The sequence below is a fragment of the Felis catus genome, chromosome A3, assembly GCF_018350175.1.
Source record: "Felis catus isolate Fca126 chromosome A3, F.catus_Fca126_mat1.0, whole genome shotgun sequence".
Lineage (NCBI taxonomy): Eukaryota > Metazoa > Chordata > Mammalia > Carnivora > Felidae > Felis > Felis catus.
The window spans coordinates 101,911,540-101,937,123 of NC_058370.1; the positions used below are offsets into that span (position 1 = coordinate 101,911,540).

The 25,584-nt window shown below is 46.1% G+C and overlaps 1 gene segment (V, D, J or C); it reads right to left on the reverse strand.

Annotated features, from left to right (window-relative positions):
• LOC101100802 overlaps positions 1-9,920 on the reverse strand; it is an 88,241-nt gene extending 78,321 nt beyond the window's left edge. The window contains 2 exon segments of the V gene segment in view: positions 9,364-9,658; positions 9,783-9,920. Of these exon segments, the coding sequence occupies positions 9,364-9,658; positions 9,783-9,837 (350 nt within the window).
• Positions 9,921-25,584: the final 15,664 nt, after the last annotated feature.

A 25,584-nucleotide genomic window follows, 5' to 3' on the forward strand; every position in this document is an offset into this window, starting at 1 on the left:
TAGATACAGACATGACTTTCAGCTAAACGTTCCAGTAACAGAACAGCGTTCCTCTTGTGACTAAAAAGATGACTTCAATGTGTAGTTATTTAATATGAGCCCCAATTCTAGGTCCTCAAAGCATAGGAGGCTTTTACACCCAGAATGAGTTAGAGTGCTGGATAAATTTCTGTGCTAATGAATCAATAGCTGAGTGTCCTTCAGTTTCTGACAGAAAGATCTATTTTGCCCTGCCTGCTGGTGGGTTCTCTTCTCTGGATGGAACCAGTGCCTGTCTTTTATGGAAACTCGTACTGAGGATAATTAGATGCCAGGTCACACACTGGGATGCTCGTTTTCCCAGTGCTTTGAGGGTTCAGGGGTGTTTGAAGAGAACTCAACAGATAGGCAAGGTCTTAGTTGAGCAACCGCCAAGGAAACAGGAGGCAGATCTGTGGGGCTGGGATTTTCTGATACAAATTACACCAATGTTTCCTTGACAGATTCTTATCGCCAAGGAAATTCACTTCACATAACTGGTCCATGGAGCTTTCCTTCCTAAGAAGTTCAAATTAAGCGTGTCTGGACAGGGACAGACAGGTGATACCCCGGACCAGGTGGATGCTCATTTTGTAAAGGCACCGAGAACCTTCCCTCGCGGAGATCCACTTAACTTACACAAGGAAGCAGATGGACCACGTGATTTACAAGCCAGGACCTCCTCCCCTACGCGCAGAGGACTTGCATCTCTCTTCCTCTGAAACCACACGATTCTCAGAGTTGCTTTTAAGGGGCCTTTGGCAAAGAAAACGTGTACTTCTCCTTGAAAGGACTTGGCCAACAATAGATTTTCAGGCTCCAGACCTTACTGCTGTGACTGAGAGAAAATATCCCCTGAGGGGCCCTGAGGAACATTTCTGGAACCATTTTGTCAGGGACTGCACATTGACAGATGAGGCCATCATTTGTTCAGCTCAAACTAGAAGTACTTGGAGAATCTGAGAGAGGAGGTTCCCCTTAATATATTCACCATTAACTGTCTGCACAAACTTGGGATATTGATGACCTTCCCCGAGCCTCAGTTTCCTCCTGATAAAAAGTGTAGATGTGAACATGGTGTTCTCCATGTTTCTTTAACATCTGACATTTTGTGAGGGGGAGCAAAAGAGAGTCTGAAAGCCCAGGGAATTCAAGAAGACCTGAATGAAGTACGGTTCTAACTCTCACAACCTCCTCTTTGGGGTGACGAAGGGAACAGGGAAAACTGCCGAAGATCTATGTCCCTGTCTCTGGAGGAAACAGCTGTTCACTAGGGGTGAAAGAGGGTGAAGGCAGATGAGGCTGCTAAGGGCTGTGGTAGAGACGGGATCACTGTGGTTCTCACTGGGGTCTGGCTGACTGTAGCAAACCGGCACATCCTCCGCTTCCGGGCTGCCCGTGGCGAGAGTGAAATCGGTTCAGATCTACCGGCCCTGAACTGGGCTCGGGTGCCTATGGCCTTGGGGGGTGCCCCATAGATGAGGAGCCTGGAGGTCTGCCCACGTTTCTGCTGGTACCAAACTAGCCTCTAGGGCTAGGTCAGGATTGTCCTGTCACCTGGGGACAGAGAAAGGGAGGCTGCAGACTACATCATCATGGTTTCTCTGGCCGTAGCCGAGGTTGGACATGAAACACAAAAGTCGTCCATGTAATCTAGACCTTAACTGTTGTCTTCCCAGCAGAGCTAGGATGGTTGGTCTCTGTGGAGCTTTAATTATTGGGCTGACTGTGCATAGGCGCACAGGACTCAACAACATCGAGAAACTTTTCATTGACATGCAGAATAATCCCATGTTCCTCTCCCTGGGGAGCCAGAGTAATAGGAGGCAAAGAAAATGAGCTGGGGCTTCCAGGGTTAACTCTGTGTCCCCAGTGAGGAAGATGTCCCCCCAGAGCACTCACCCGGGCATTGATATGCATCATATATGTTCAAATTACTATTTTTGAGAGTGGTCAATGTTATAAGAATTCTTTCTTGGTTACAAAGAGGCTTTGAAACGTCCTTATATATCTATATACACAGACCGTAATATTCCTAATTCTAAATTTTTTTTTAACGTTTATTTATTTTTGAGACAGAGAGAGACAGAGCATGAATGGGGGAGGGGCAGAGAGAGAGGGAGACACAGAATCGGAAGCAGGCTCCAGGCTCTGAGCCGTCAGCCCAGAGCCCGACGCGGGGCTCGAACTCACGGACCGTGAGATCGTGACCTGAGCTGAAGTCGGATGCTTAACCGACTGAGCCACCCAGGCGCTCCAGTATTCCTAATTCTAAAAAAGAATGTCTCCTGCCTGATAACCAACCATGCTGTGGCCTGGTCAACGAAACTGACCGTGAGTCCACACACATGAGAAGTAAAGGGGTACAGGGGCGCCTGGGTGGCGCAGTCAGTTAAGCGTCCGACTTCAGCCAGGTCACGATCTCGCCGTCCGTGAGTTCGAGCCCCGCGTCGGGCTCTGGGCTGATGGCTCAGAGCCTGGAGCCTGTTTCCGATTCTGTGTCTCCCTCTCTCTCTGCCCCTCCCCCGTTCATGCTCTGTCTCTCTCTGTCCCAAAAATAAATAAACGTTGAAAAAAAAATTTAAAAAAAAGGGGGTACAAGGCATCCTCGTGGAGAACAGAGCAGTTCTGTGAGTCTCTCTATACTTGACCATCATCAGCTGAATGAGGAAGGACTTACACAGGTGGATTTTAATGCAGATTTGTCTCTGTTGTCAGACGATCTTAGTTGGGGTTCCATAAAATGGGAAGACAGTGTGTGATGTGGGTGGGAAGACAGGTTTGGTGAAACAGTCTGAATCTGTTTTTTTAGAATCAGGGTTTGTGAACGGAGAATGTGATACTCTTCTATGATGACCTATAGACTTTGTCAGCTCAGATATTCCAAACCCACACTGCTTTGGCCACCGTGAGAGATATGCAGAGCCTGTTCCCTGATCGGCCCAAAAGGGACTTCTCTCTGATTTAGAGGGAGACTTTCTATTTGCATGAGTACTGAGGTCAAGCCATCCAGCAGAAGGACCTTCCCCAACGCAGGTCCCTGGAGTGGATTCCTAGGCCCTGAGGCACCTGTGATTGAAGTTGGTCATCTTTCCTAAGTATCTGCTCTCACTAGAAAGTATACCCAGCAAGTGAAACTTGGGCCCAACAAGAAATGAAAAGAGAAATTAGATATTGTTTTAAAACTAAAGCAAACAGTGTATCGAAATTGGTGGATTGTGGGGTGCTTGTTGACTCAGTTGGTTCTGACTCTTGACTTTGGCCCAGTTCATGATCCCAGGGTCATAGGATCAAGCCTTGCATCAGGCTCTGAGCTGGGCATGGAATCTGCTTAAGATTCTCTCCCTCTCTCCCTCTGCCCCTCTCCCTTACTTGTGTGCACCCTCTCTCTAAAAATAAAAAAAAAAATAAAAATTTTAAAGAAAAACCCCAAAATTGGTCGTTTGCCAGAACCAGGGACTTCGTCACACTGAATTTATAGCATTAAATGTGTTGATTATTTGTAAAAGTCACACATCAGTCACCTCTCACAATATCATACCTGCTCTGAAATTACAGAAGATTCTTTGCACACTCAGAATCCAACACTTTTACTGATTGTTCTCGGTTCATCCCACCTGACACCAGCTTGTTTAGAATGGTCCCTTAAACATGTCAATGGAGTGGGAACATAAGTACTAAGAGGAGAAATAGGAAAGTGGGTAAATATCAATTTCATAATATTACCAGATCTGATCTTCTTAAAGATAGACCCAAATTGCTGAACTCCAACACGTATTTAACTTGTGTTCCACAAATCTGACCCACTTGTCTGCCTGTCATGCGGACTGAGTTGACACCCGTAGGCCAGGCAGGGCGAATTGCGATGAGTTTTCAGTCACCTCTCCCTTTTTCTCATGACTGCTGGCTCCAAGGGCTCTCGGGCCCCTCCACGCCCCTGCTGCCTCCACCCAGCAATGACATGCCGTTTCCAGGGCCTCGGTGTGGGGTGCCTGAGCTGCAGCCGAGGCCCTTGTGGCCCAGAGCCCTCAGCTGCAACCTAGTCCCCTGAGTTCTCTAGCATCTTCTTACACACGCTCAGGATCTGCTCTGCCTGCTCCCCAGACAAACAGCACGTGTGGGCAGCTGGGCAGTGACAGGCAGGGAGGTTTGTGTTTGGGGCTGAACCATTGTGGGAGGTCTGTGTGTACCTTGCAGGCAGTAATAAACTCCAATGTCGTCAGCCTCCACCCTGCTGATTCTCAGGGTGAAATCTGTCCCTGACCCGCTGCCACTGAACCTGTCTGGGACCCCAGAGTCCCGGTTGGAAACCCTATAGATCAGTCGCCGTGGAGACTGGCCTGGCTTCTGCAGGTACCAATGTAAATAGGTGTTTCCATTACTGTGCAGGAGGCTCTGACTGGCCCTGCAGGAGATTGAGGCCGGCTCTCCAGGGGTGACGGGCAGGGACAGAGGGGTCTGCGTCATCACGACATCCCCACTGGATCCTAAAATAATGAGAGAGAAGCACAACGTTATGCAGAAACCTTAGAAGCCATTTTTATGATTTAAAATGTTTTTGTATTTACGGCTAAATCACTTTTGGTGACTTGATTCCTACTCTAGAGATATCCAGTTTCCAAAGATAACCCAAGAATTGCAGGCACAAAGTGGCCTCTTCCTTTCTAGCATCTCACTAAATGTCTCACTTCTTTGTTCCTTTCAGTTTCTTCTTGATTTCCCAGGCCCCCAAATTAAATTCCCCTGCCGGAGGGCAGTCCCACCCGTGGGCAGAACACACGTGGGGAGCAGTAGCGCCCCCAGAGCTCTCCCTCCACACCCCGTTCTCCTTTCTCATCCCCCCTCTGCCCTCACCTGGGATCCAGAGCATCAGCAGCCCCAGCAGCTGAGCAGGGAACCTCATTTTGAGAAGCTGAACTGGTGAGTCCTGGTCAATCAAAGCAAGATTAGAGCTGATCTTTTATGTCAGGTGCAAAGGTTTTATCTGAGACTGTGTACGTTAGCCCTCCCTTAGGGAACGATATGCAAATCTCCTGTGGGCACAGCAGCCGGGAGGAGGCAGTGGGGGTGGGGGGGCACTCCCACGTGAGCAAAGTAATATAACATGTCTGTGTTCGAAGGGAAATTGAGAGATAAAATCGATGCTGCCTAAAGAGTACAGGCACACACTGGGGCACCTGGGTGGCTCAGTCCGTTGAGCGCCCGACTTCAGCTTGGGTCATGATCTCAAGGTTCGTGCGTTCGAGCCCCAGAACCTGCTTCAGATCCTCTGTCCCCTTCTCTCTGCCCCTCCCCACCTGCACCCACCCCCCCAAAAATAAATACATATTTAAAAAAATAGTAACTTGTGTTAAATGTTTCCTTCTTTTCCTCGACCAGTTTTGTAGTTCTCTAGAACTTTCCCGGTCACCTCTATACTTCTAAATAAGGCTGAATTCCATACATATTTGGTGAATCTTAAGCCTTTTTCGTGTTTATTTAAAGAATTATTTTAATGTGTATTATTTTTTGAGAGAGAGAGAGAAAGAGAACAGGGGAGGGGAAGAAAGCAAGAGAGAGAGAGAGAATCCTAAGCGGGCTCCGTGCTGTCCGTGCAGAGCCCAGTTCGAGGCTCGATCTCATGAACCGTGAGACCATGGCCTGAGCTGAAATCAACAGTCGGGTGATTAAACGACTGAGCCACCCAGGTGCCACAAAAAGAAATGGAATTCTAAGCAAACACTGAACTCTGGTCACTTGGAGTTTTATTCTCAGAAGTAGGCACTAGCAGGTTTTGATCACCTTCTACGTTTTTCAAGATTGCTCCAATAAGTGAACACGCTGCAGGTGATGGGAGCCGGGCATCACCAGCAGCCGCCGGAATTACAGCCGGAGACTGAAGGAAAAACAGAACGGGGCTTGCGGAATTCTTCAGTAAGACTATGCCCTCTCCTGACCTTGAGTTATTTTTATTTCTATGCCATCATTTACTTCGGGATAATTTAGACTCACTCAAAATTTCACACAAAAGAGAGTTCCTATATACTCCCGCCCTGGCTTCCCCTAACGTATCACCTTGCGTAACCACAGCCTACTTATCAAACCTGAAAATTAACACGAATCCTGTGCTATTAGCTAGCGTTAAACCCGTATTTCTGCCTCACTGCCCTCCTGCGAGGGCCCCCCACCGTTGTCACCTCCCCCCCCCCCCAGCTTGGTTTTCCTCTGAGAGGAGCAGCTGCCCTGACTGATCCCTGGAGGAGGCAGCTGTTGGGTTGAGCGGAACCGCCGCCCCCCATGCGGGAGGGTGTGTTTAGGGTCGTCACGCTGCGCAGGGTCGTAGTGAGGGTTCTGTGTGCACAGGTGTGCGTGGTGTCCCCACGCTCCATGCTGCCTATTATGTGTGCGCAATCTGTCCCTGACCCACTGGCACTGACCTAGGCTGGGCCCCCGGGGGGCCCTGTGGACATCCTCTGTGTCAGTGGTCCCAGAGATCGGTGTGGCTTCTGCTGGAACCAGTGCCATGGATGGGACTGAGACTGGCCCTGTAGGAGATGGAGACACGCCCTCCCACTGCCACCGACAAGAGGGATAGAGCCTGATTCAGCGCAGCCACCCATGGGAAACTGGAAAAGGGAAGAAACTTACCATGGAAATGCAAATAGGAAAAAATAGTTCTGAAAGAAAGAAATGATGTACCGGGAGCACCTGGGTGGCTCAGTCTGTGAAGCGTCCAACTCTTGGTTTCTGCACAGGTCATGATCTCAACAGTTCCGTGAGTTCGAGTCCTGCGTGAGGCTCTGGGCTGGCAGTGTGGAGCCTGCTTGGGATTCTCTCTCTCCCTCTCTCTGCCCCTCCCCCTCTCGTGTGCTCTCTCTTTCTGTCACTTTCTCTCAAATAAACAAACTTTTTTTTTTTTAGTTTATAAATTTTTTTTTTCAACGTTTATTTTATTTTTGGGACAGAGAGAGACAAAGCATGAATGGGGGAAGGGCAGAGAGAGAGGGAGACACAGAATCGGAAACAGGCTCCAGGCTCTGAGCCATCAGCCCAGAGCCCGACGCGGGGCTCGAACTCACAGACCGCGAGGTCGTGACCTGGCTGAAGTCGGACGCTTAACCGACTGCGCCACCCAGGCGCCCCAAAACAAACATTTTTTTAAAAACGTGAATCTCGGGGCGCCTGGGTGGCTCAGCCGGTTGGCCAAGTGTCTGACTCTTGGTTTCAGCTAGGTCGTGATCTCACGGTTCGTGAGTTCAAGCCCCGCATTGGGCTCTGTGCTGGCAGTGCAGAGCCAGCTTGGGAATCCCCCCCCCCCTCTCTGCCCCTCTCCATCTTGTGTTCTCTCTCTCTCTCAATAATCGAACAACATTAAAAAATATGTGAGTGTGATCTGCAGGTCCCCAAAGCCATGACCCCTGGCCTGGGGAGAACCAGGTTTCGCACTTTGTCATGCATGCAGGAAGGGAGAACCTTGAACTGGGTCGTCTTGACGTTTACTTATAATAGTTTTGGGCTTTCTAACTCTCAATCTTGTCACCTCCTGCATTACCCATGTTACATCCTATTACCTGATATCTGCAAAAGGAGGGGTCCGTTTCTGCTGCCTGTTTTTTTCTCTCCTTGATTTTGTTGGCTTAGAATTGTTGACTGAAAACCAGACTGTGTTGTGTGTACTTCATCCTTTTGTCGATGTACACACACAGTGGCCGTGAAACAGTTTGGTGGCGATTTTCGGCTCTGGAATGATTTTTTTCATCCAGAAAGAGATTCCATTTGAGTCTGGCAGCCTGAAACGCTAGGGTGTGTCACCCTCATCCAGTCAAGGATTGCACTGTGCTTTGAGTCTGGGCTCCAGCATGGGTCATACATTGCCCAGTTCTTCCCTCCTCCTAGGGGGTGGGCCTGCCAGGATTCCAACTGGAGTCCTTGAAATTTGTCAGAATCCCTCCTTCTTTATAGTCCTTGAAGATTAATTAAAAAAAATTTTTTTTAAGTTTATTTGGAGACAGGAAGAGAGAGAGAGAGCGCGCACAAGTGGGCGAGGGGCAGATGGAAGGAGAGACAGAATCCCAACTGGTCTCCTCACCATCAGCGCAGAGCCCGATGTGGGGCTCGACTCACGGGCTGTGACATCATGACCTGAACCAAGATCAAGAGTCAGACACGTAACCAACTGTGCCACCCAGGTGCCCCGAGATTAATTTTTATCTATGGCTGTGTGAGATGGCTGAAGGCTTTGCTCAGCTCTGAGGCCTCTTGGCCTGTCCTTTATCTCAGATTCTTGCCGGAAAAGAGAAAAGTGGGGCTCGACTCTGTGGGCTTTCCTTCTTTCCTTATCTCTTTCAATATTTATGTTTTAGGGTTTTTCCGTGGAGGTGGGAAGTACTCCTTTTCCAATTAATAGGCATTTTTTGAGGCTGACGATATGCCACCTACCAAGAGAAGTCGAGAGGGTGTTTATTATCCCTACAAGGGACTCCTGGAGACAGCAGGATGTGCACGAGCAGGTCCAGGCTGGTTTCCACGGGACAGCATATTGAGCATTTATAATCGCTAGGGAGTGGGATTATAGGCACTAGAAGCGCCCTAGCTTGAGCTGGAGACTTGTGAGGGGTGAACGTTCCAGCTTCTACACAGACATGGACAGAAGGGGAAGAGAGAATTGACATAGTCACAATACGGAGACTTTCAATCCTTGGGCATAATACGGCCTTCCATTTACGTAGATTGTGTGTGTGTGTGTGTGTGTGTGTGTGTGTGTGTGTGTGTGTGTTTAAAGGATATTCTGGAACTTTGAGTGTATTTTGTTATTCTCCCTAACTACTGGACGGTTTTGAGGCACTTGGAACTCGTGCGCTTTCTAAGTTTAATTTTTAAGCATTTCTTTCGGTTGCATAGAAATCAAACTGACTTTTGCATGTTGATTTGAATCCAATGAGGACCTATTTCTCCTATTATTTCTAGTAGCTTCTTTGTAAAATATTCGGAATTTTCTCTGCATACAATCCTTCCATCTGCGAATTACGTTGGTTTCCACTCTTCCCTGCCTGTGTCTGTTTGTTGCAGATGTGGGTGTCCTCTCACGCCGGCCGGGACCACCGGAGGCGTCCGTTCATATGAATCGGATCTGACGCCCTTAGTGGTGAAATTGTGTGTGAACCCGGTCGTGCAGCGAAGGCTGAGGCACAGCCAGGGATCAGAGTTCAAATCTTGTCATGGACTTGCTTTTCAGAACCTCAGGATTTCCGAACAGAACAGATGCTGAGCTGAGCACCACAGCAGCTGCTGATAAAGAAGCACCTGGTATAATGAGATAATCACTGAAGGTTATAGAGGTTTTTGCCTCTCGTTAAATCACTGTGGATGCCGCTGTTATGCTGCTGACAGTAGTAAGTGGCAGCGTCTTCAGGCTCCAGGCTGCTGATGGTGAGGGTGAAATCTGTCCCAGACCCACTGCCGCTGAACCGCGAGGGGACCCCAGTTTGCAACGTGGATGCACGATAGATCAGAAGCTTAGGAACTTTCCCCGGTTTCTGCTGAAACCAGGCTAACCACGTGTTAACGTTCTGACTCGCCCGGCAGGTGATGGTGACTCTGTCTCCTGGAGATGCAGACAGCGAGGATGGAGACTGGGTCATCTGGATTTCGCAGCTGGCTCCTGAGATGGGGCACAGAGAAACAAAGACCCACACGACGAATCATGTCATAAGAGGACGCGGCTGGAGGGCCAGGCAGTACTGGGCGCGCTGGCTGAGTAATTTCCCAGTGTTCTCCTTCCTTACCTGGGAGCCAGAGCAGCAGGAGGCCCAGGAGCTGAGCGGGGGCCTTCATGTCCATGCTGTGTCCTGACCGGGACTGGGTCCTGCACAGGGTGTGACCGGCCCATTAATCAGCGTTCAGGGAAGTGGGCTGTGCTTGAGTAATATGCAAATCAGCAGAGGAAGGGACAGGCTGGGCACAGCTGCGGGGCTGGGTAATCTCAGTAACAAGCCAGGCTCCTGTCCGCCAGATGCCCGAGCCTGACCAGGGTGGCACACACGCCTGCAGAGAACGTGTCTCTCCGTGGGGCCATGGCATAGAATCAGTCTACTGTCCTTTGAGGAAAGTGTCTTGTGTTCTCTTCAATGCTCATGATATGCTTTCTTTGCCTCCCCTCCATCTAAGATAGGTTCGATTGAGAATGACACATTTTAAGAAACTGCAAGCCATTTAACAAGCTCTGCATCTGGTAGGTTGGGATATTACCGAGGCCAGACAATCTTTCTCTTTGATCTGATTTGCTGATGGCCTCGGGATGGTCCGTTGTCAGCGCGGAGACAGAACCCAGAGTATCTACAGAGTTCCCCTGTACATGTGACCACACAGTGACTGATATACACGTGAAGAATCTGCTGGGTTTGTAGAAAACTCTTTCTGAACTTGGAAAAAAATAAAATGAACAGAGCATCAGTGAACTGTGTGACAGCTTCAAGCAGTCTATTTTGCGTATAATTGGAGATCTAAGAAGAGAATGTGGGGAGGGGAGTACAAAAATATTTGTAAAGATATTGGCTAAATTGTTTCCAATTTTAAGAACTCATTCCTAGGGCTTATATAATTAAAAATCCAGAGTCGGTTGGACTGTTTGTTTTTTTTAGTTTTGAGTTGTGTGAGTTCTTTATATATTTTGGACATGAACCCCTTGTTGGATAAGTCATTTGCAAATACCTTTCTCCATTCATTAGGTTGCCTTTTGGTTTTGTTGATGGTTCCCCTTGCTGTAATAAAGCTTTTTATTTTGGTGTAGATCCAATACTTTATTTTGCTTCCTTTCCCCATGGCTGAGGATACACATTTATAAGTAGGTTGCTAGGGCCAATGTCCAAGAGATTACTACCCATGTTTTCTTTTAACTCTAATCCGTCTTGAGTTTATTTTTGAGTGCGGTACAAGAAAGCGGTCCAGTTTCATTGTTTTGCAAGTAGTTGTCCAGTTTTCCCAGTATCATTGTGTGTGTGTTTGTGTGTATAATATGTGTTTGTTTGTTTGTTTGTGTTTGGGAGGGGAGGGGCAGAGGGAGAGGGAGAGGGAGAATCTTAAGCAGGTTCCATGCCGAGCTCAGACCACTACATGATCTGAACTGAAATAGGGAGTCGGATGATTAACTGACTCCCATAATCATTTTTGAAGAGACTGTATTTCCCGCATTGTATATTCTTTCCTCCTTTGTCACAGATCAAATACCGTGGCTAAGTATACAAGCCCAAGATAAACGCTACAATTGGCCCCTACCTCCCTCATGGTACTGGTTGTGGTTGTAAGTTTCTCGTAGTTGAATGATCTGGGGAATATTGAGAAATTGTTTCTAAAATAAAGACATGAATCTCATAACTAAAAGATAGAGTCAACCCCGGGTAGCTGTCCTCTTTGGATTCTGAAGGCAACACATCCATTTTTGAGAGACTTTCTCTGACTCATTTATTGATTTAGTAGTAAAGTTGGCTGTGTCGAGTGAGTCCCAGAACAGAAGAGGAGTCCGCACCAAGTTCAGCATGCAGTAGACTTATGATTCAGTAAGCCAATGATTCTTAAAGTGCCTGTGGCACATAGGGACAGTGCTTGGAGGTTCCAGAACCACAGTGAAGACCTCTAGGGTATCGAAACAACAATGTTATGGTCTCTCCTAAAGATAACCTATCCCTTGTGGGATAATAGTCCTGACTTCTCATTGAGCCCCGGTAGAGACTACCTGTAGTCTTTAGGACACAAAGAAGCCATGTGATCTGCATTGTCCTTTATGAATTCAGTGGGATCTGATGCACCCAGATATAAATGCATACGTGCAAAACAGCCTCCTATCATCAGGTAGAAGTGGGATACACAGGCTGGTCCTTGACGAAGTCCCCAGGGCACACGTGCTATACATATAAAAGTTGTTCAAACTGTCTTGGAACCTGCACTTGCTGAATTCCTCCTTTACCCTCATCCTATACCCACAGCCTTATGTGAATTTTCTCTACACACTGAATGAGAAAGAAAATAGTTCAGATTTAATTTACGTGGGATATGCTGTCAGCCCTCCAAAGTAGATTTTTAGCTTTAATGACCACTTTAAAAATGGCGGGGTTGGGGGGGGGGTGGGGAGGAGAACACGTGGGAGGAAATTCATCTAGTGGGCAGAGCTTGGGGTTGTGTTTTCCAATCCATGTTACCTCTCAGAGAGAACCCAAATCAGAGATCTAGAACATTCAAGGGCACTCATTAACGGTGTGGTCCGATGGTCAGAAGATTGGATAAAACGACCTGGGAGGTTGGTGACGAGAGGCTCCAAAGTAGAGTTTTATGAATGGATCTCTGGACCAGGCACTGTAAGGGCATTTGTGTCCTATGCAAATGCTCATGACAACACGTGCCCTGTACAGGGAGCTCTCAATCGTCAGGCAGACGAGATGACCAACTCCGTGGGGGTCAGTTAGCCTCTTTCCCAGACACGCCGGTGCCTGTTCGTTGAGCTCAGGCATCCGGTGGCCACGACGAGGAGGATGGAGGTGACGCCCGGGCTCCACAACACAGACGTCCCCTAACCGGGACTTACGTGGCATTTTCCCACCAGGTAATTGCACAACAGTTTAAAGGAAAAGATTAATCCTATCCCAGGGGATCCAGCTACCCGTCTGGTAGTAGCTATATTTTATGCACCCCCTCCACCAAGAAGGGGACAGCCGTTTGTCGCCACTACAGTAGACCCTACGTCTGGCTACTGCTTGCCGTCCTTGTCTACCATGCTACTGTCAGCACCTCGGTCTGTGGCTCACAAAATTCTTGGCGTCATGCTACCTGACCGACAAACCTGTGTCAGCAGAAGATGCGAGGCGATGTTGCCGAGTTGAGAACGGACCGCAGGTGGACCAGGGGAAAAGCTGGCCATCTTTGAGGAGAGTGCAGCCCTGGTCCGGGTGAGAGATGATGGAGGCTTGCGCCAGGTCAGGCAGTGGAGGTGCTGAGAGCTGGTCCGATCTGGGATATATCTGAGGCTTGAGATTATTTATTATGTGACTGGCTACCCCCCAGTGCTAGTGCTTCTCAGGGAATTTTGCCACGGCTAGCTATGCAGAATTCCTCTGGGTGGTGACACCACCCACCCCGTTCTATGATTCAGACTTTCTGGTTAGAATCCTGGCTTACTGTCTGAATGACCTCGGACACATTTCATAACCTCTCTCTGCCTCATAGCCTTCTACTGGAAGAGGCAAATAAAACATCTCATATTAAGACTTAGCTCAGTTTATGGCACATAATAAGCATTAAGTACATATCTCAGCCGTTCTTCTCTTGGCCGTTGTTAAACTTACAATTCAAGGCACTTACGGTAGGTGAGAAGAACACTGCCACCTGCTCCTCCCATCGAGCGTGGAACTGATCTCTCGAATAGGACTGCCGAGACTATTTCTTGATTTCTTGAATCGAAGTGCACCCTTGGGACGTGCTGTGTCAAACAGCATGTGGTGATAGGGGCCCCGGGCCAGTTCTGGAGTCCGGGCGCCGAGAGGCTTTGCAGCTTTCACCTTCCATCTCAGAGTGCAAGAAAGCCGATCTAGCCTCATGGCCGATGAGAGGCCACGTGGGGCCCTGAGGCCCCCGGCCAACAGCCCGCACCAACGACCGGACACGTGAGTGGGCCATCCAGTGGCGTGACAGGGAGTGTGGTGTGCTGGGGGGCGTGGTCCTTCCTGTGGGAGCAAGTGTCTTGTCATTGGCATTGTTCACAATTGCCAGTGGACGGTGATAATAAAAGTAACATTGCTATCAATTTATAAATTTCTACAGTCAATTCACTCTTTGGAGCCCGCCCCCGCGTCACCAGGTCAGGAGACAGAGACTCTCAGGGTGTGGAATCTCAAATACAGGCACGTCACACCTCTCACGCCGTGGCCTCCTGCAGGAAGCAGGTGTCTTGGTTCGAGAACCGGCATCCACGACCCAGACAGGGGATTTGGGTGTGGGGACGTGTCGCCGTGGGAGGCCAGCTGAAGTGCTGCTGACAGTAATATATCCCCATGTCCTCAGCCTCCACTCCGTGGATGGTGAGGGAGAAGTCCGAGCCAGAGCCACTTCCCCGGAACCTGGACGGGGTTCCGGCGGCCCGGGCAGACGCCCCAAAGATGAGCAGCCTGGGAGCCTCATTGGGTTTCTGTTGGTACCACGCCATGGAGGTACCTACCTCCGTGCTGCTTCTGCAGGTGATGGAGACGAAGCTGTCCCGAGATGCTGCCAGGGTCTCTGGGGCCTGAGTCAGGACGTGCCACCCTCCGCTGCCTGCAACGACACCCCACTCGGGCACCGCAGTGTATTATTTCGCTCAAAGCCTTCGAGGAAACGTGGATGTTCAGAAGAGCCACGTCATGCTTAAACGTGGCACAAACCAGAAATCAAGTGCCCCTGGGCCTTCCCACCTTTGCCTGTGTCCAAGAATTCACGTAGTTGTCCATGCGTCCTGGGGCCCGGGACAAGTTATGAAAGGTGACCCAACAGGGCACAACCCCACCTTGAGAGGCAGATGGACGAGTCCCTCCCTTGTAGCCAAGCTCACAGACAAACCTCTCCATGGCCTGGTCACAGCCTCGTGTCTGACTCCCTGCCAGGCGTGATCTCCCTGCCCAGTTCTCACTGCCACCCACGGCCTCCAGGACGCGGGTCTCAGTGGGCGGGTCTGTCCCCACGTGCAAGATTCTGAGTGTTTATAGTTGACTTTCGGGTTTCCAAGAACCAGCACTTACCAACAGAGAGTTCTGAGGTGGAGTCAGAACCGCAGGTTAACAAGGGCCCGGATGTGTGAGGGAACAAGGCTGTCGTCTGTAGGCGTGAAGGGCCTGTGCGGGAAGTAAGGGGACCTGGGGTGGGTGAATCCAGAACAGGAGCTGCACACACACCCTGCACTTCCACTCGGTGACCAAGAGGAGACACACTGGAGGTGCCCGGATGAGGAGGCTGGGAGCCAGTGGCAGGAAGAGGAGGGGGGATGCCATGTCAGAGCTGTCGGCCCTACCCCTGTCATCGACAAGGTCCCAGACCTTCAGCAGCCCCAGGGCAGGAGTGACAGCTGGGTGAGGCTTGTGCCCCCAAGAAGCGACAGGAAGACAGGACCTGTGTTCCTGCAAGCATCTTGGTCATTGATGAGAGTGACTTCTGTCCACACCCGCTGCCCCTGACCAGGCAGGCATCGCGTCCAGGGGGCAGCGTGAGTGAGCAGGAGCCCCGGAGCCCTTCCTGGTTTCTGCTGATTTCAGGCTACGGCAGTGTTCATATGCTGGCTGGCCCTGCAGGGAATGGTGACCCTCTCTCCTGAATCGTAGGGAGGGACGCAGGAGATGTCCACACAGTGTCCCCACTGGCACCTAAGTGGGAAAGCCAACATGGACGTCCCCAAGCATTGATACTAAGCAGATAGCTCATTCAGTTTGATGTATTACTGGTCCAAGTTTAAATGTCCAAGTTTAATGCCAACAAGCTGAGGATGAAGCCTGAGTCCTCCTTCCTCACCAGAGTCAGTCAGCAAGAAGGAAGGAGCAAAGCCGGGGTCCCCATGTCCCCGAGGTTCCTGCTGAAGCTGACCCTGCCCCAAGAAGGTAGGGAAGTGCTCTGAGACACAGCCATCACAGAGGGGATGGGCCAAGGCCACGTTGGCCTAGAGCACAGCCACACAGAGGGTTTTCTCCACCACCCAGCACAGAGACAGCTCCTCTCAGGTGTCCCCATCGCACCAGAGAACCTGTTCAGCCTTTGGAGCTCCTGGGTCATAACTGGGCAATATCACTCTTGCTCTCTCAGTATTTGAAGATCAGGACTGGGGCGGGGTGGGGGGGGGGGGGGGCGGTCTTCTTTGGTGTTTATCGTGGGGTTTGCCTGCCATCTAATGGCTCTGGTGTGATATAGCAACTCAAAGGATTTTTTGATGTGGGGTCCCTTTGAGTCTGGGCTGTGAGACTCTTCACTGTTATTCATGAAGTTGACGCTATGACGTCCATCACTAGGCCAGAGTCTGTAGGGAACACAAAATGATTCCTCTCCTCACTAAACCTTTCACCCAGTAACGAAGAAAATACTAACGCGTAACCGGGTTTGGTTTAAAATGGATAAAATGTGTTTGTCATCCTTCAAGTGTGATTTGCATGTACCTCATCTCTTGACTTCTTTCAAGACAAGAAATTTTTTCTACCTTCATGCGACTGAAAATAACTGTAAGGCATTAATTATTTATTTACAAGATTATTGAAATGGCACTGGATGGTCCTTGACTAAAACTCAGGTGGCTCCTTCTAGACCTGGGGTTTCTGGTTTGGGTTTTGGTTTTCTGTTTCAATTAAATAGCCACAGATTAATCAAGTCACTGATTAAGACCAGGCAAGTAGGGGCCTGGGCAGGGGAAGCAACTGAGAGTGAAGTCTCGTGGAGATGTGTTTTGTGGGGTCTCTGTTGGGGACTGCATCACTGTGGGAGGAGGGAAGGAAGATGGCGGCAGCTTCAGCCTCCTGGCTGCTGATGGTCAGTGGGAAATCCCTGTCAGACTAACTGGCCCTGAACCGTCCCGGGACCCCCAGGCTGTAACTGGGCAACATGGTAAATGAAGTGCTTGGGTCTTCCCCTTTTCTGTTGGGACCAGTTCAAATCGGTTTTCCCATCAGTGTCCTTGAGACTTTCATTGGCCTTGGGGGTAATGATAATTCTCCCTCTAGAAGCTCCAGACAGAGACTGGGGACTCAGTCAGACATAATGTCACCATAAATACCTGAGGTTAAAAATGAATCAAAAAAAAGACAGGAAATAAGGATGCAGTGTTACCTGCCTCTGTATTTCATCTTCATAAATGTAAAACCTTGTAAAATGTGTTCCACTACACTATCCTTACTTACGATAACAAATTGTGTACATAAATCTTTAAAAATCTAAAAGAAAACACTAGAAATATCTTAGCAAAGGCTTTGGGTTCAGTGTCGATCTCTAAAATACCTAGGGGTGCCAGGGTGGCTCAGTCAGTTAATATCCCACCCTTGATTTTGGCCCTGGTTATGATCTCACAGTTCATAAGAATCTGCCCCACGTCGGGCTCTGCACTGACAGCACAGAGCCTGCTTGGGATTCTCTCTCTCCCTCTTTTTTTGTCCTTTCCCACTCAGATTCTCTCTTTCTCTCTCCTTCTCTCTCCAAATAAATAAATAAAAACATATATAATATCTATTGTGGGTTAGAGAAGATTTTGGTATCTAGAGATATTTTCTAGGTTGATAACATAAAGGAGTCAACATTATTAAGATTAAATTTTTCCCAAATTGATATAAATATTCAATGTAATCCAATTAAAATTCCTAAAGGACTTTTTTTCAAAATTGAAGAAATTGATAAACTAACTTACATGAAATTTATATGATCTACAATCTCCAAGGAACTCCTAAGAAGTAAGATAATGTCAGAAAACTAATAATGAGAGGTTTTGAAACTTATGACAAAGCTGCATAATACAGTGTAGTGTATGCTGGGTATAAAGATAGACAAACAAATAGAACTAAACAAAAATCCAAGAAATGACCCACATGTACGCCGTCCCTTGATTTCTAACAAAGGCAGTAAGGTGGATTATTGGTCATTTTTATGTTTTAATAAGTTATAAAAATGTAAATAAAAACCTTGGCCCAACTCTTATCAAGCAAAAGCACGAGCTAGTGAAGGATCATATTTCTACATGTAGGCGTTAAAGTAATTATGCTTTAATGAAGAAAGTGTCGGAGGGTATCTTTGGTCCCTAAAGGGGGGGTAAAGATGTTTTAATATATTTTTTAATTTTTAAATGTTTTTATTTATTTTTGAGAGACATAGCGCTAGTGGGGAAGGGGCAGAAAGAGGGAGACACAGAATCTGAAGCAGGCTCCAGGCTCTGAGCTGTCAGCACAGAGCCGGACAGGTGGCTCAAACTCATGAACTGTGAGATTATGACCTGAGCTGAAATCAGACGTTCAGCCGAGTCACCCACGTACCCAGAAAGGGAGGCAAATACATTTTAAACAACATGGCCATATAATTGTGGGAGGAAAAAATTCGATACATGAGACTTCATCAAATTAAGAATTTCATTTCAAATAATCATTTAAAAGGTGAATAGACGTGTCGTAAAGCATGAGAGGATACTCCAATCTGACAAAAAGATTATTTCTGAATGTATAAAGAACTCCCTACAAGAGAAGAGACAAGCCATATATATTTATGTATAAACATACAAATTACCTATTATATCAATATGATGATAGGTAAGTGTATATATCAGTTAAACAAGCAAAACAAGCACTTCCCAAGAAAAAGAATATCCAAATAGCTAATCGGAAATAAACATGAAAAATTTCTCGACGTCTTCCTCATCAAGGAAATATAAATGTTTACCACCATACCATTTCAGGATCTAGCAATATGGATATGATAAAAAGTGTGGCATGAGAAGTGTTGCAAAGGATTTATAGCAACTGGAATTTGTACATAGGTGCGGAGTGTACGTTTGACTTGTTGGAAAACCATTCGGCAGTGCTTGCCGGAGCCAAACTTATGCCAGCCCTGTGATGCAGACTCCATTGCTAACAATACACCCAAGATAAGCCCCCGTGTCTAAGTCCACAGAAACATCGCGAGACTGGCTCTGCCATTCTTAGCCTGTGGCACCTGATGGGACCTTAACACGGGGAGCCTGAGGGGCAGCCAAAGCCCTCATGGTCTGGGGCCCTCAGCTGCAACCTATTCCCCTGGGTTGTCCAACTTCTGCCCACACAGACTCAGACGATCTGCTGTGGCTTCCCCAAACGACACTTTTGGGCAGTTGAAATATCCCAGACGGGCAGGTTTTTGTTCAAAGTTTAACCACTGTGGGAGGATACTGTAAAGCTTGACCGCAGTAATAAACACCGACGTCGTCAGCCTCCACCCTGCTGATTCTCAGGGTGAAATCTGTCCCTGACCCGCTGCCACTGAACCTGTCTGGGACCCCAGAGTCCCGGTTGGAAACAAGATAGATCAAGCGCCGTGGAGACTGGCCTGGCTTCTGCAGGTACCAATTCAGATAAGTATTTCCATCACTGTGCAGGAGGCTCTGACTGGCCCTGCAGGAGATTGAGGCTGGCTCTCCAGGGGTGACGGACAGGGACAGAGGGGTCTGCGTCATCACAATATCCCCACTGGATCCTAAATTAAAGAGAAAGAAGTTCAAGGTTACATACAGACATTATAAGCAATTTTCTTGATTTTCCTTTGTTAATTATTTCAGGTTCATCTGGTTTTTTTTTTATTAATGACCCATATCATAATTAAAAAATTAATATTTACAAGGCATAAAAATGATTCTGTCTCAAGGAATTCATCTGACACTAGTCATTGTTTGTTTTAGGTAGTTCCTAATTCTCATAGGCAAAATATCAAGTTCTCTTCCCTGGAGCATGAACATACATGGTCAGAATACACATGGAGAGCAGGGGTGTCGCTCTAGCACCCTCTCCCCACCCCATTCTCCTTTCTCATCGCCCCCTTTGCACTCACCTGGGATCCAGAGCATGATGAGTCCCAGGAGCTGAGCAGGGAACCTCATTTTGAGAAGCTGAACACGATGAGCCCTGATAAGTCAAAGCAAGTTTAGAGGTGACCTTTTATCTCAGACTTGCAAGGGAAGGTCCTCCCTAGGGGACAATATGCAAATCTCCTGTGGCTGCAGCAGAGTGGAAAGAGCCAACAAAGGGGTAAAGGCTTTATCATGTAAGCAAATTCATATAAAGCATGCTGTGGTGTCAGAGGAAAAGCAATAAAGATACGGTTCTTGCTGCCTATGGAAGTGTGAAGATCTGATCGTGGAGATCTGGGTCTGTGGTGAGGACCCAGGGCACCGGCCTTGACACTCTAAGAAAGCATAGGGACACTGACTATGTAGAGATGTGTATCTAGCTAAGTTCAACCACTGGGAAGTGAATGTCCATCTTCTTGGCTTCCTGCCAGCTCATCTGTAGAGCAAATAGTTCCCATCAACTCTGATGGTGACCAAGAGGGTGTCTCCACTGGCAGATGGTATTCTGCTAGTTCAAGTGTCGTCAGCTATCTGCTGTTGCCAGGATAGCTGATTAAGAATGTAAAATGCCAGTGTTAGAAACCGCCATTGTAAGTCATCTGGGGAGTTAAACAGCATAAAAGCGCTCTGTAAGAGGACTTGACAGGGAAAACGAGGTCATCTCCTACATATAGAGAGCTAATAGCCCAATTTAAGAGGAAGACAGGGAAGATTTTATGTATCAAGCAGTGAATGTAGGATTCTTGGACAGCAACTGATGGGCTGTATCTCATCATACTTACCCGTCATGTACCAGATTAATCAAAGGAATTTCTTAACGGAAGAGCTGCCTAAGATAATGGCATAACATAAACAAGGACTATTTTTCCTACTTGGTGTTTAGAAAAACTCCTCCCATACAGTCTTTCTCATCATGTAGGACAGGTTCTTTCAGGCCTTCCAGGTTCTTGTTCCCTCTGTGTGAAAACCTGAGTCTCTTCCCGACCTGAATGAGTCACAGCCATGGCCATGAGCCTAGAGTTCAAAAGGAGATTTGTATGTGAGAAGAGCAAGAACCGGAGATGCTGTTTTAACATCTTGGGGTAACACTTTCCTATGACTGATATTTCCCTGCGATTTCCCTCAAAGATAGCCATGGCTCAGGGGCATCAGGTCACCATACCTCGGGTCATTCAAAGAGGACATCCGCCTGAATCTCCTTCCCTCGTCAATGATGCCAGTCATGATGGATTGAACAACTTGTGAAAAATGGAGCTTATTTTAAATTGTTTCACAAGGGTAGTCACTGTCCTTTGTCACCCAAAACAAAACAAGGAAACCAGCCTAGAGCGATTGAAAAGTCGAGTGTGTGGCTCTGGGTAATCTTGGGTAACTAACCCAAAGTCATACTTAATTGCCAAAGAACACAAACAAATAAACACAGTTCTCGATAAGCTTCTCAAAGAGATCTTGGCTTGACTATCTTCAGGGCAATCCTTCAAAATACGAATTTATTATTATTTTTTATTTATTTTTATTTTTTTTAAATATGAAATTTATTGTCCAATTGGTTTCCATACAACACCTGGTGCTCATCCCAACAGGTGCCCTCCTCAATACCCATCACCCACCTTCTCCTCCCTTCCACCCCCCATCAACCCTCAGTTTATTCTCAGTTTTTAAGAGTCTCTTATGGTTTGCTTCCCTCCCTCTCTAACCTTTTTTTTTCTTCCCCTCCCCCATGGTCTTCTGGTAAGTTTCTCAGGATCCACATAAGAGTGAAAACATATGGTATCTGTCTTTCTCTGTATGACTTATTTCACTTAGCATAACACTCTCCAGTTCCATCCATGTTGCTACAAAAGGCCATAGTTCATTCTTTCTCATTGCCACGTAGTATTCCATTGCATATATAAACCACAACTTCTTTATCCATTCATCAGTTGATGGACATACAGGCTCTTTCCATAATTTGGCTATTGTTGAAAGTGCTGCTATAAACATGGGGTACAAGTGCCCCTATGCATCAGCACTCTTGTATCCCTTGGGTAAATTCCTAGCAGTGCTATTGCTGGGTCATAGGGTAGATCTATTTTTAATTTTTTGAGGAACCTCCACACTGTTTTCCAGAGCGCTGCACCAGTTTACATTCCCACCACCAGTGCAAGTGAGTTCCCATTTCTCCACACCCTCGCCAGCATCTATAATCTCCTGATTTGTTCATTTTGGCCACTCTGACTGGCGTGAGGTGATATCTGAGTGTGGTTTTGATTTGTATTTCCCTGATGAGGAGCGACATTGAGCATCTTTTCATGTGCCTGTTGGCCATCTGGATGTTTTCTTTAGAGAAGTGTCTACTCATGTTTTCTGCCCATTTCTTCACTGGATTATTTGTTTTTTAGGTGTGGAGTTTGGTGAGTTCTTTATAGATTTTGGATATGAGCCCTTTGTCCTATATGTCATTTGCAAATATCTTTTCCCTTTCCATTGGTTGCCTTTTAGTTCTGTTGATTGTTTCCTTTGCAATGCAGAAGCTTTTTATCTTGATGAAGTCCCAATAGCTCATTTTTGCTTTTAATTCTCTTGCCTTTGGGGATGTGTCAAGTAAGAAATTGCTGTGGCTGAGGTCAGAGAGGTTTTTTCCTGCTTTCTCCTCTAGGGTTTGGATGGTTTCCTGTCTCACATTCAGGTCCTTTATCCATTTTGAGTTTATTTTTGTGAATGGTGTAAGAAAGTGGTCTAGTTTCATCCTTCTGCATGTTGCTGTCCAGTTGTCCCAGCACCATTTGTTAAAGAGACTGTCTTTTTTCCATTGGATATTCTTTCCTGCTTTGTCAAAGATTAGTTGGCCATGCTTTTGTGGGTCTAATTCTGGGGTTTCTATCCTATTCCATTGGTCTATGTGTCTGTTTTTGTGCCAATACCATGCTGTCTTGATGATTACAGCTTTGTGATAGAGGCTAAAGTCTGGGATTGTGATGCCTCCTGCTTTGGTCTTCTTCCAAATTACTTTGGCTATTCGAGGTCTTTTGTGGTTCCATACAAATTTTAGGATTGCTTGTTCTAGCTTCAAGAAGAATGCTGGTGCAATTTTGATTGGGATTGCATTGAATGTATAGATAGCTTTGGGTAGTATTGACATTTAACAATATTTGTCCTTCCAATCCATGATCACGGAATGTTTTTCCATTTCTTTATTCTTCTTCAATTTCCTTCATAAGTTTTCTATAGTTTTCAGCATACAGATCTTTTACATCTTTGGTTAGGTTTATTCCTAGGTATTTTATGCTTCTTGGTGCAATTGTGAATGGGATCAGTTTCTTTGTTAGTCTTTCTGTTGCTTCATTATTAGTATATAAGAATGCAACTGATTTCTGTACATTGATTTTGTATCCTGCGACTTTGCTGAATTCATGTATCAGTTCTAGCAGACTTTTGGTGGAGTCTGTTGGGTTTTCCACGTATAATATCATGTCATCTGCAAAAAGTGAAAGCTTGTCTTCATCTTTGCCAATTTTGATGCCTTTGATTACCTTTTGTTGTCTGATTGCTGATGCTAGCACTTCCAACACTATGTTAAACAACAACAGTGAGAGTGAACATCTCCATCGTGTTCCTGATCTCAGGGGTAAAGCTCTCAGTTTTTCTCCATTGAGGATGATGTTAGCTGTGGGCTTTTCATAAATGGCTTTTATGATATTTAAGTATGTTCCTTCTATCCCGACATTCTCGAGGGTTTTTATTAAGAAAGGATGCTGAATTTTGTCAAATGCTTTTTCTGTATCGATTGACAGAATCATATGGTTCTTATCTTTTCTTGTATTAATGTGATGTATCACATTGATTGATTTGCGAATGTTGAACCAGCCCTGCACCCCAGGAATGAATCCCACTTAACTATGGTGAATAATTCTTTTTATATGCTGTTGAATTTGATTTGCTAGTATCTTATTGAGAATTTTTGCACCCATATTCACCAGGGATTTTGGCCTGTAGTTAGTTCTCTTTTTTGTTGAGTCTTTGTCTTGTTTAGGAATCAAAGTAATGCTGGCTTCATAGAATGAGTCTGAAGTTTTCCTTCTCTGTCTATTTTTTGGAACAGCTTGAGAAGGATAGGTATTTTCTCTGCTTTAAATGTCTGGTAGAATTCCCCTGAGAAGCCATCTGGTCCTGGACTCTTATTTGTTGGGAGATTTTTGATAACTGATTCAATTTCTTTGCTGGTTATGGGTCTGTTCAAGTATTCCTTTCTTCCTGTTTGAGTTTTGGAAGTGTGTGGGTGCTTAGGAATTTGTCCATTTCTTCCAGGTTGTCCAGTTTGTTGGCATATAATTTTTCATAGTATTCCCTGATAATTGCTTGTATTTATGAGGGATTGGTTGTAATAATTCCATTTTCATTCATGATTTTATCTATTTGGGTCATCTCCCTTTTCTTTTTGAAAACCCTGGCTTGAGGTTTATCAATTTTGTTTATCCATCAGGAAGAGCTAACAATTATAAGTATCTATGCGCCAAATACAGGAGCTCCCAAATATATAAAACAATTAACCACAAACATAAGCAACCTTATTGATAAGAATGTGGTAATTGCAGGGGACTTTAATAATCCACTTACAATAATGGATAGATCATTTAGACACAGGATCAATAAAGAAACAAGGGCCCTGAATGATACATTGGATCAGATGGACTTGACAGATATATTTAGAACTCTGCATCCCAAAGCAACAGAATATATACTTTCTTCTCGAGTGCACATGGAACATTTTCCAAGATAGATCACATACTGGGTCACAAAACAGCCCTTCATAAGTGTAAAAGAATTGAGATCATACCATGCACACTTTCAGACCACAATGCTATGAAACTTGAAATCAACCACAGGAAAAAGTCTGGAAAACCTCCAAAAGCATGGAGGTTAAAGAACACCCTACTAAAGAATGAATGGGTCAACCAGGCAATTAGAGAAGAAATTTAAAAATATATGGAAACAAATGAAGATGAAAATACAACAATCCAAACACTTTGGGAAGCAGTGAAGGCAGTCCTGAGAGGAAAATACATTGCAATCCAGGCCTATCTCAAGAAACAAGAAAAATCCCAAATACAAAATCTAACAGCACACCTAAAGGAAACAGAAGCAGAACACTAAAGACACCCCAAAGCCAGCAGAAGAGGAGAAATAATAAAGACCAGAGCAGAAATAAACACTATAGAATCTAAACAAACTGTAGAGCAGATCAATGAAACCAAGAGTTGGTTTTTTGAAAAAATAAACAAAATAAGAATTTTTAACAAGGTTGGAAAATATCTTGGGTAAAAATGATACAGTTTTTTCCCTGTTGAGCTCTATGGTAAGAATCTGGGTGGCCAGTAACAAATTATGGTAAGGAGACAGGATTACAATAAATGTCTCATATTTCACTAGCAACAATTTTATTTATCTTTTCTTTCATTACCTTTTGGAACTTCTGTGTTTCTTTGACTTTTATTTTTTTTTTTATTTAAAAAAAATTTTTTTTAACATTTATTTATTTATTTTTGAGACAGAGAGAGACAGAGCACGAATGGGGGAGGGGCAAGAGAGAGAAGGAGACACAGAATCGGAAACAGGCTCCAGGCTCTGAGCCATCAGCCCAGAGCCCGACGCGAGGCTCGAACTCACGGACCGCGAGATCGTGACCTGGCTGAAGTCGGACGCTTAACCGACTGCGCCACCCAGGCGCCCCTCTTTGACTTTTATTTATTATGCTACCTACTTCAATTCTGGGTCTTACTTCAGAATATGTCAGACTCCTAATTAACCATCCTGGAGTAAGAAGTCAAAAAGACATGCAGTTGAAAAAGAAAAAAAACAATTGAATTGAACATGAAAACAAAGATAAAAACAGAAAAAGAACAATATCATATACCTTAACCTAGTTTTAAAGGATCATTCTGTAAAGGTATAAATTAATCGGTTTTACCTACACTCCAGTATGGACCCCAATTTATGGGAAAATGAGTAACAGCAAGAAACCCGTCATGTTTACTTTT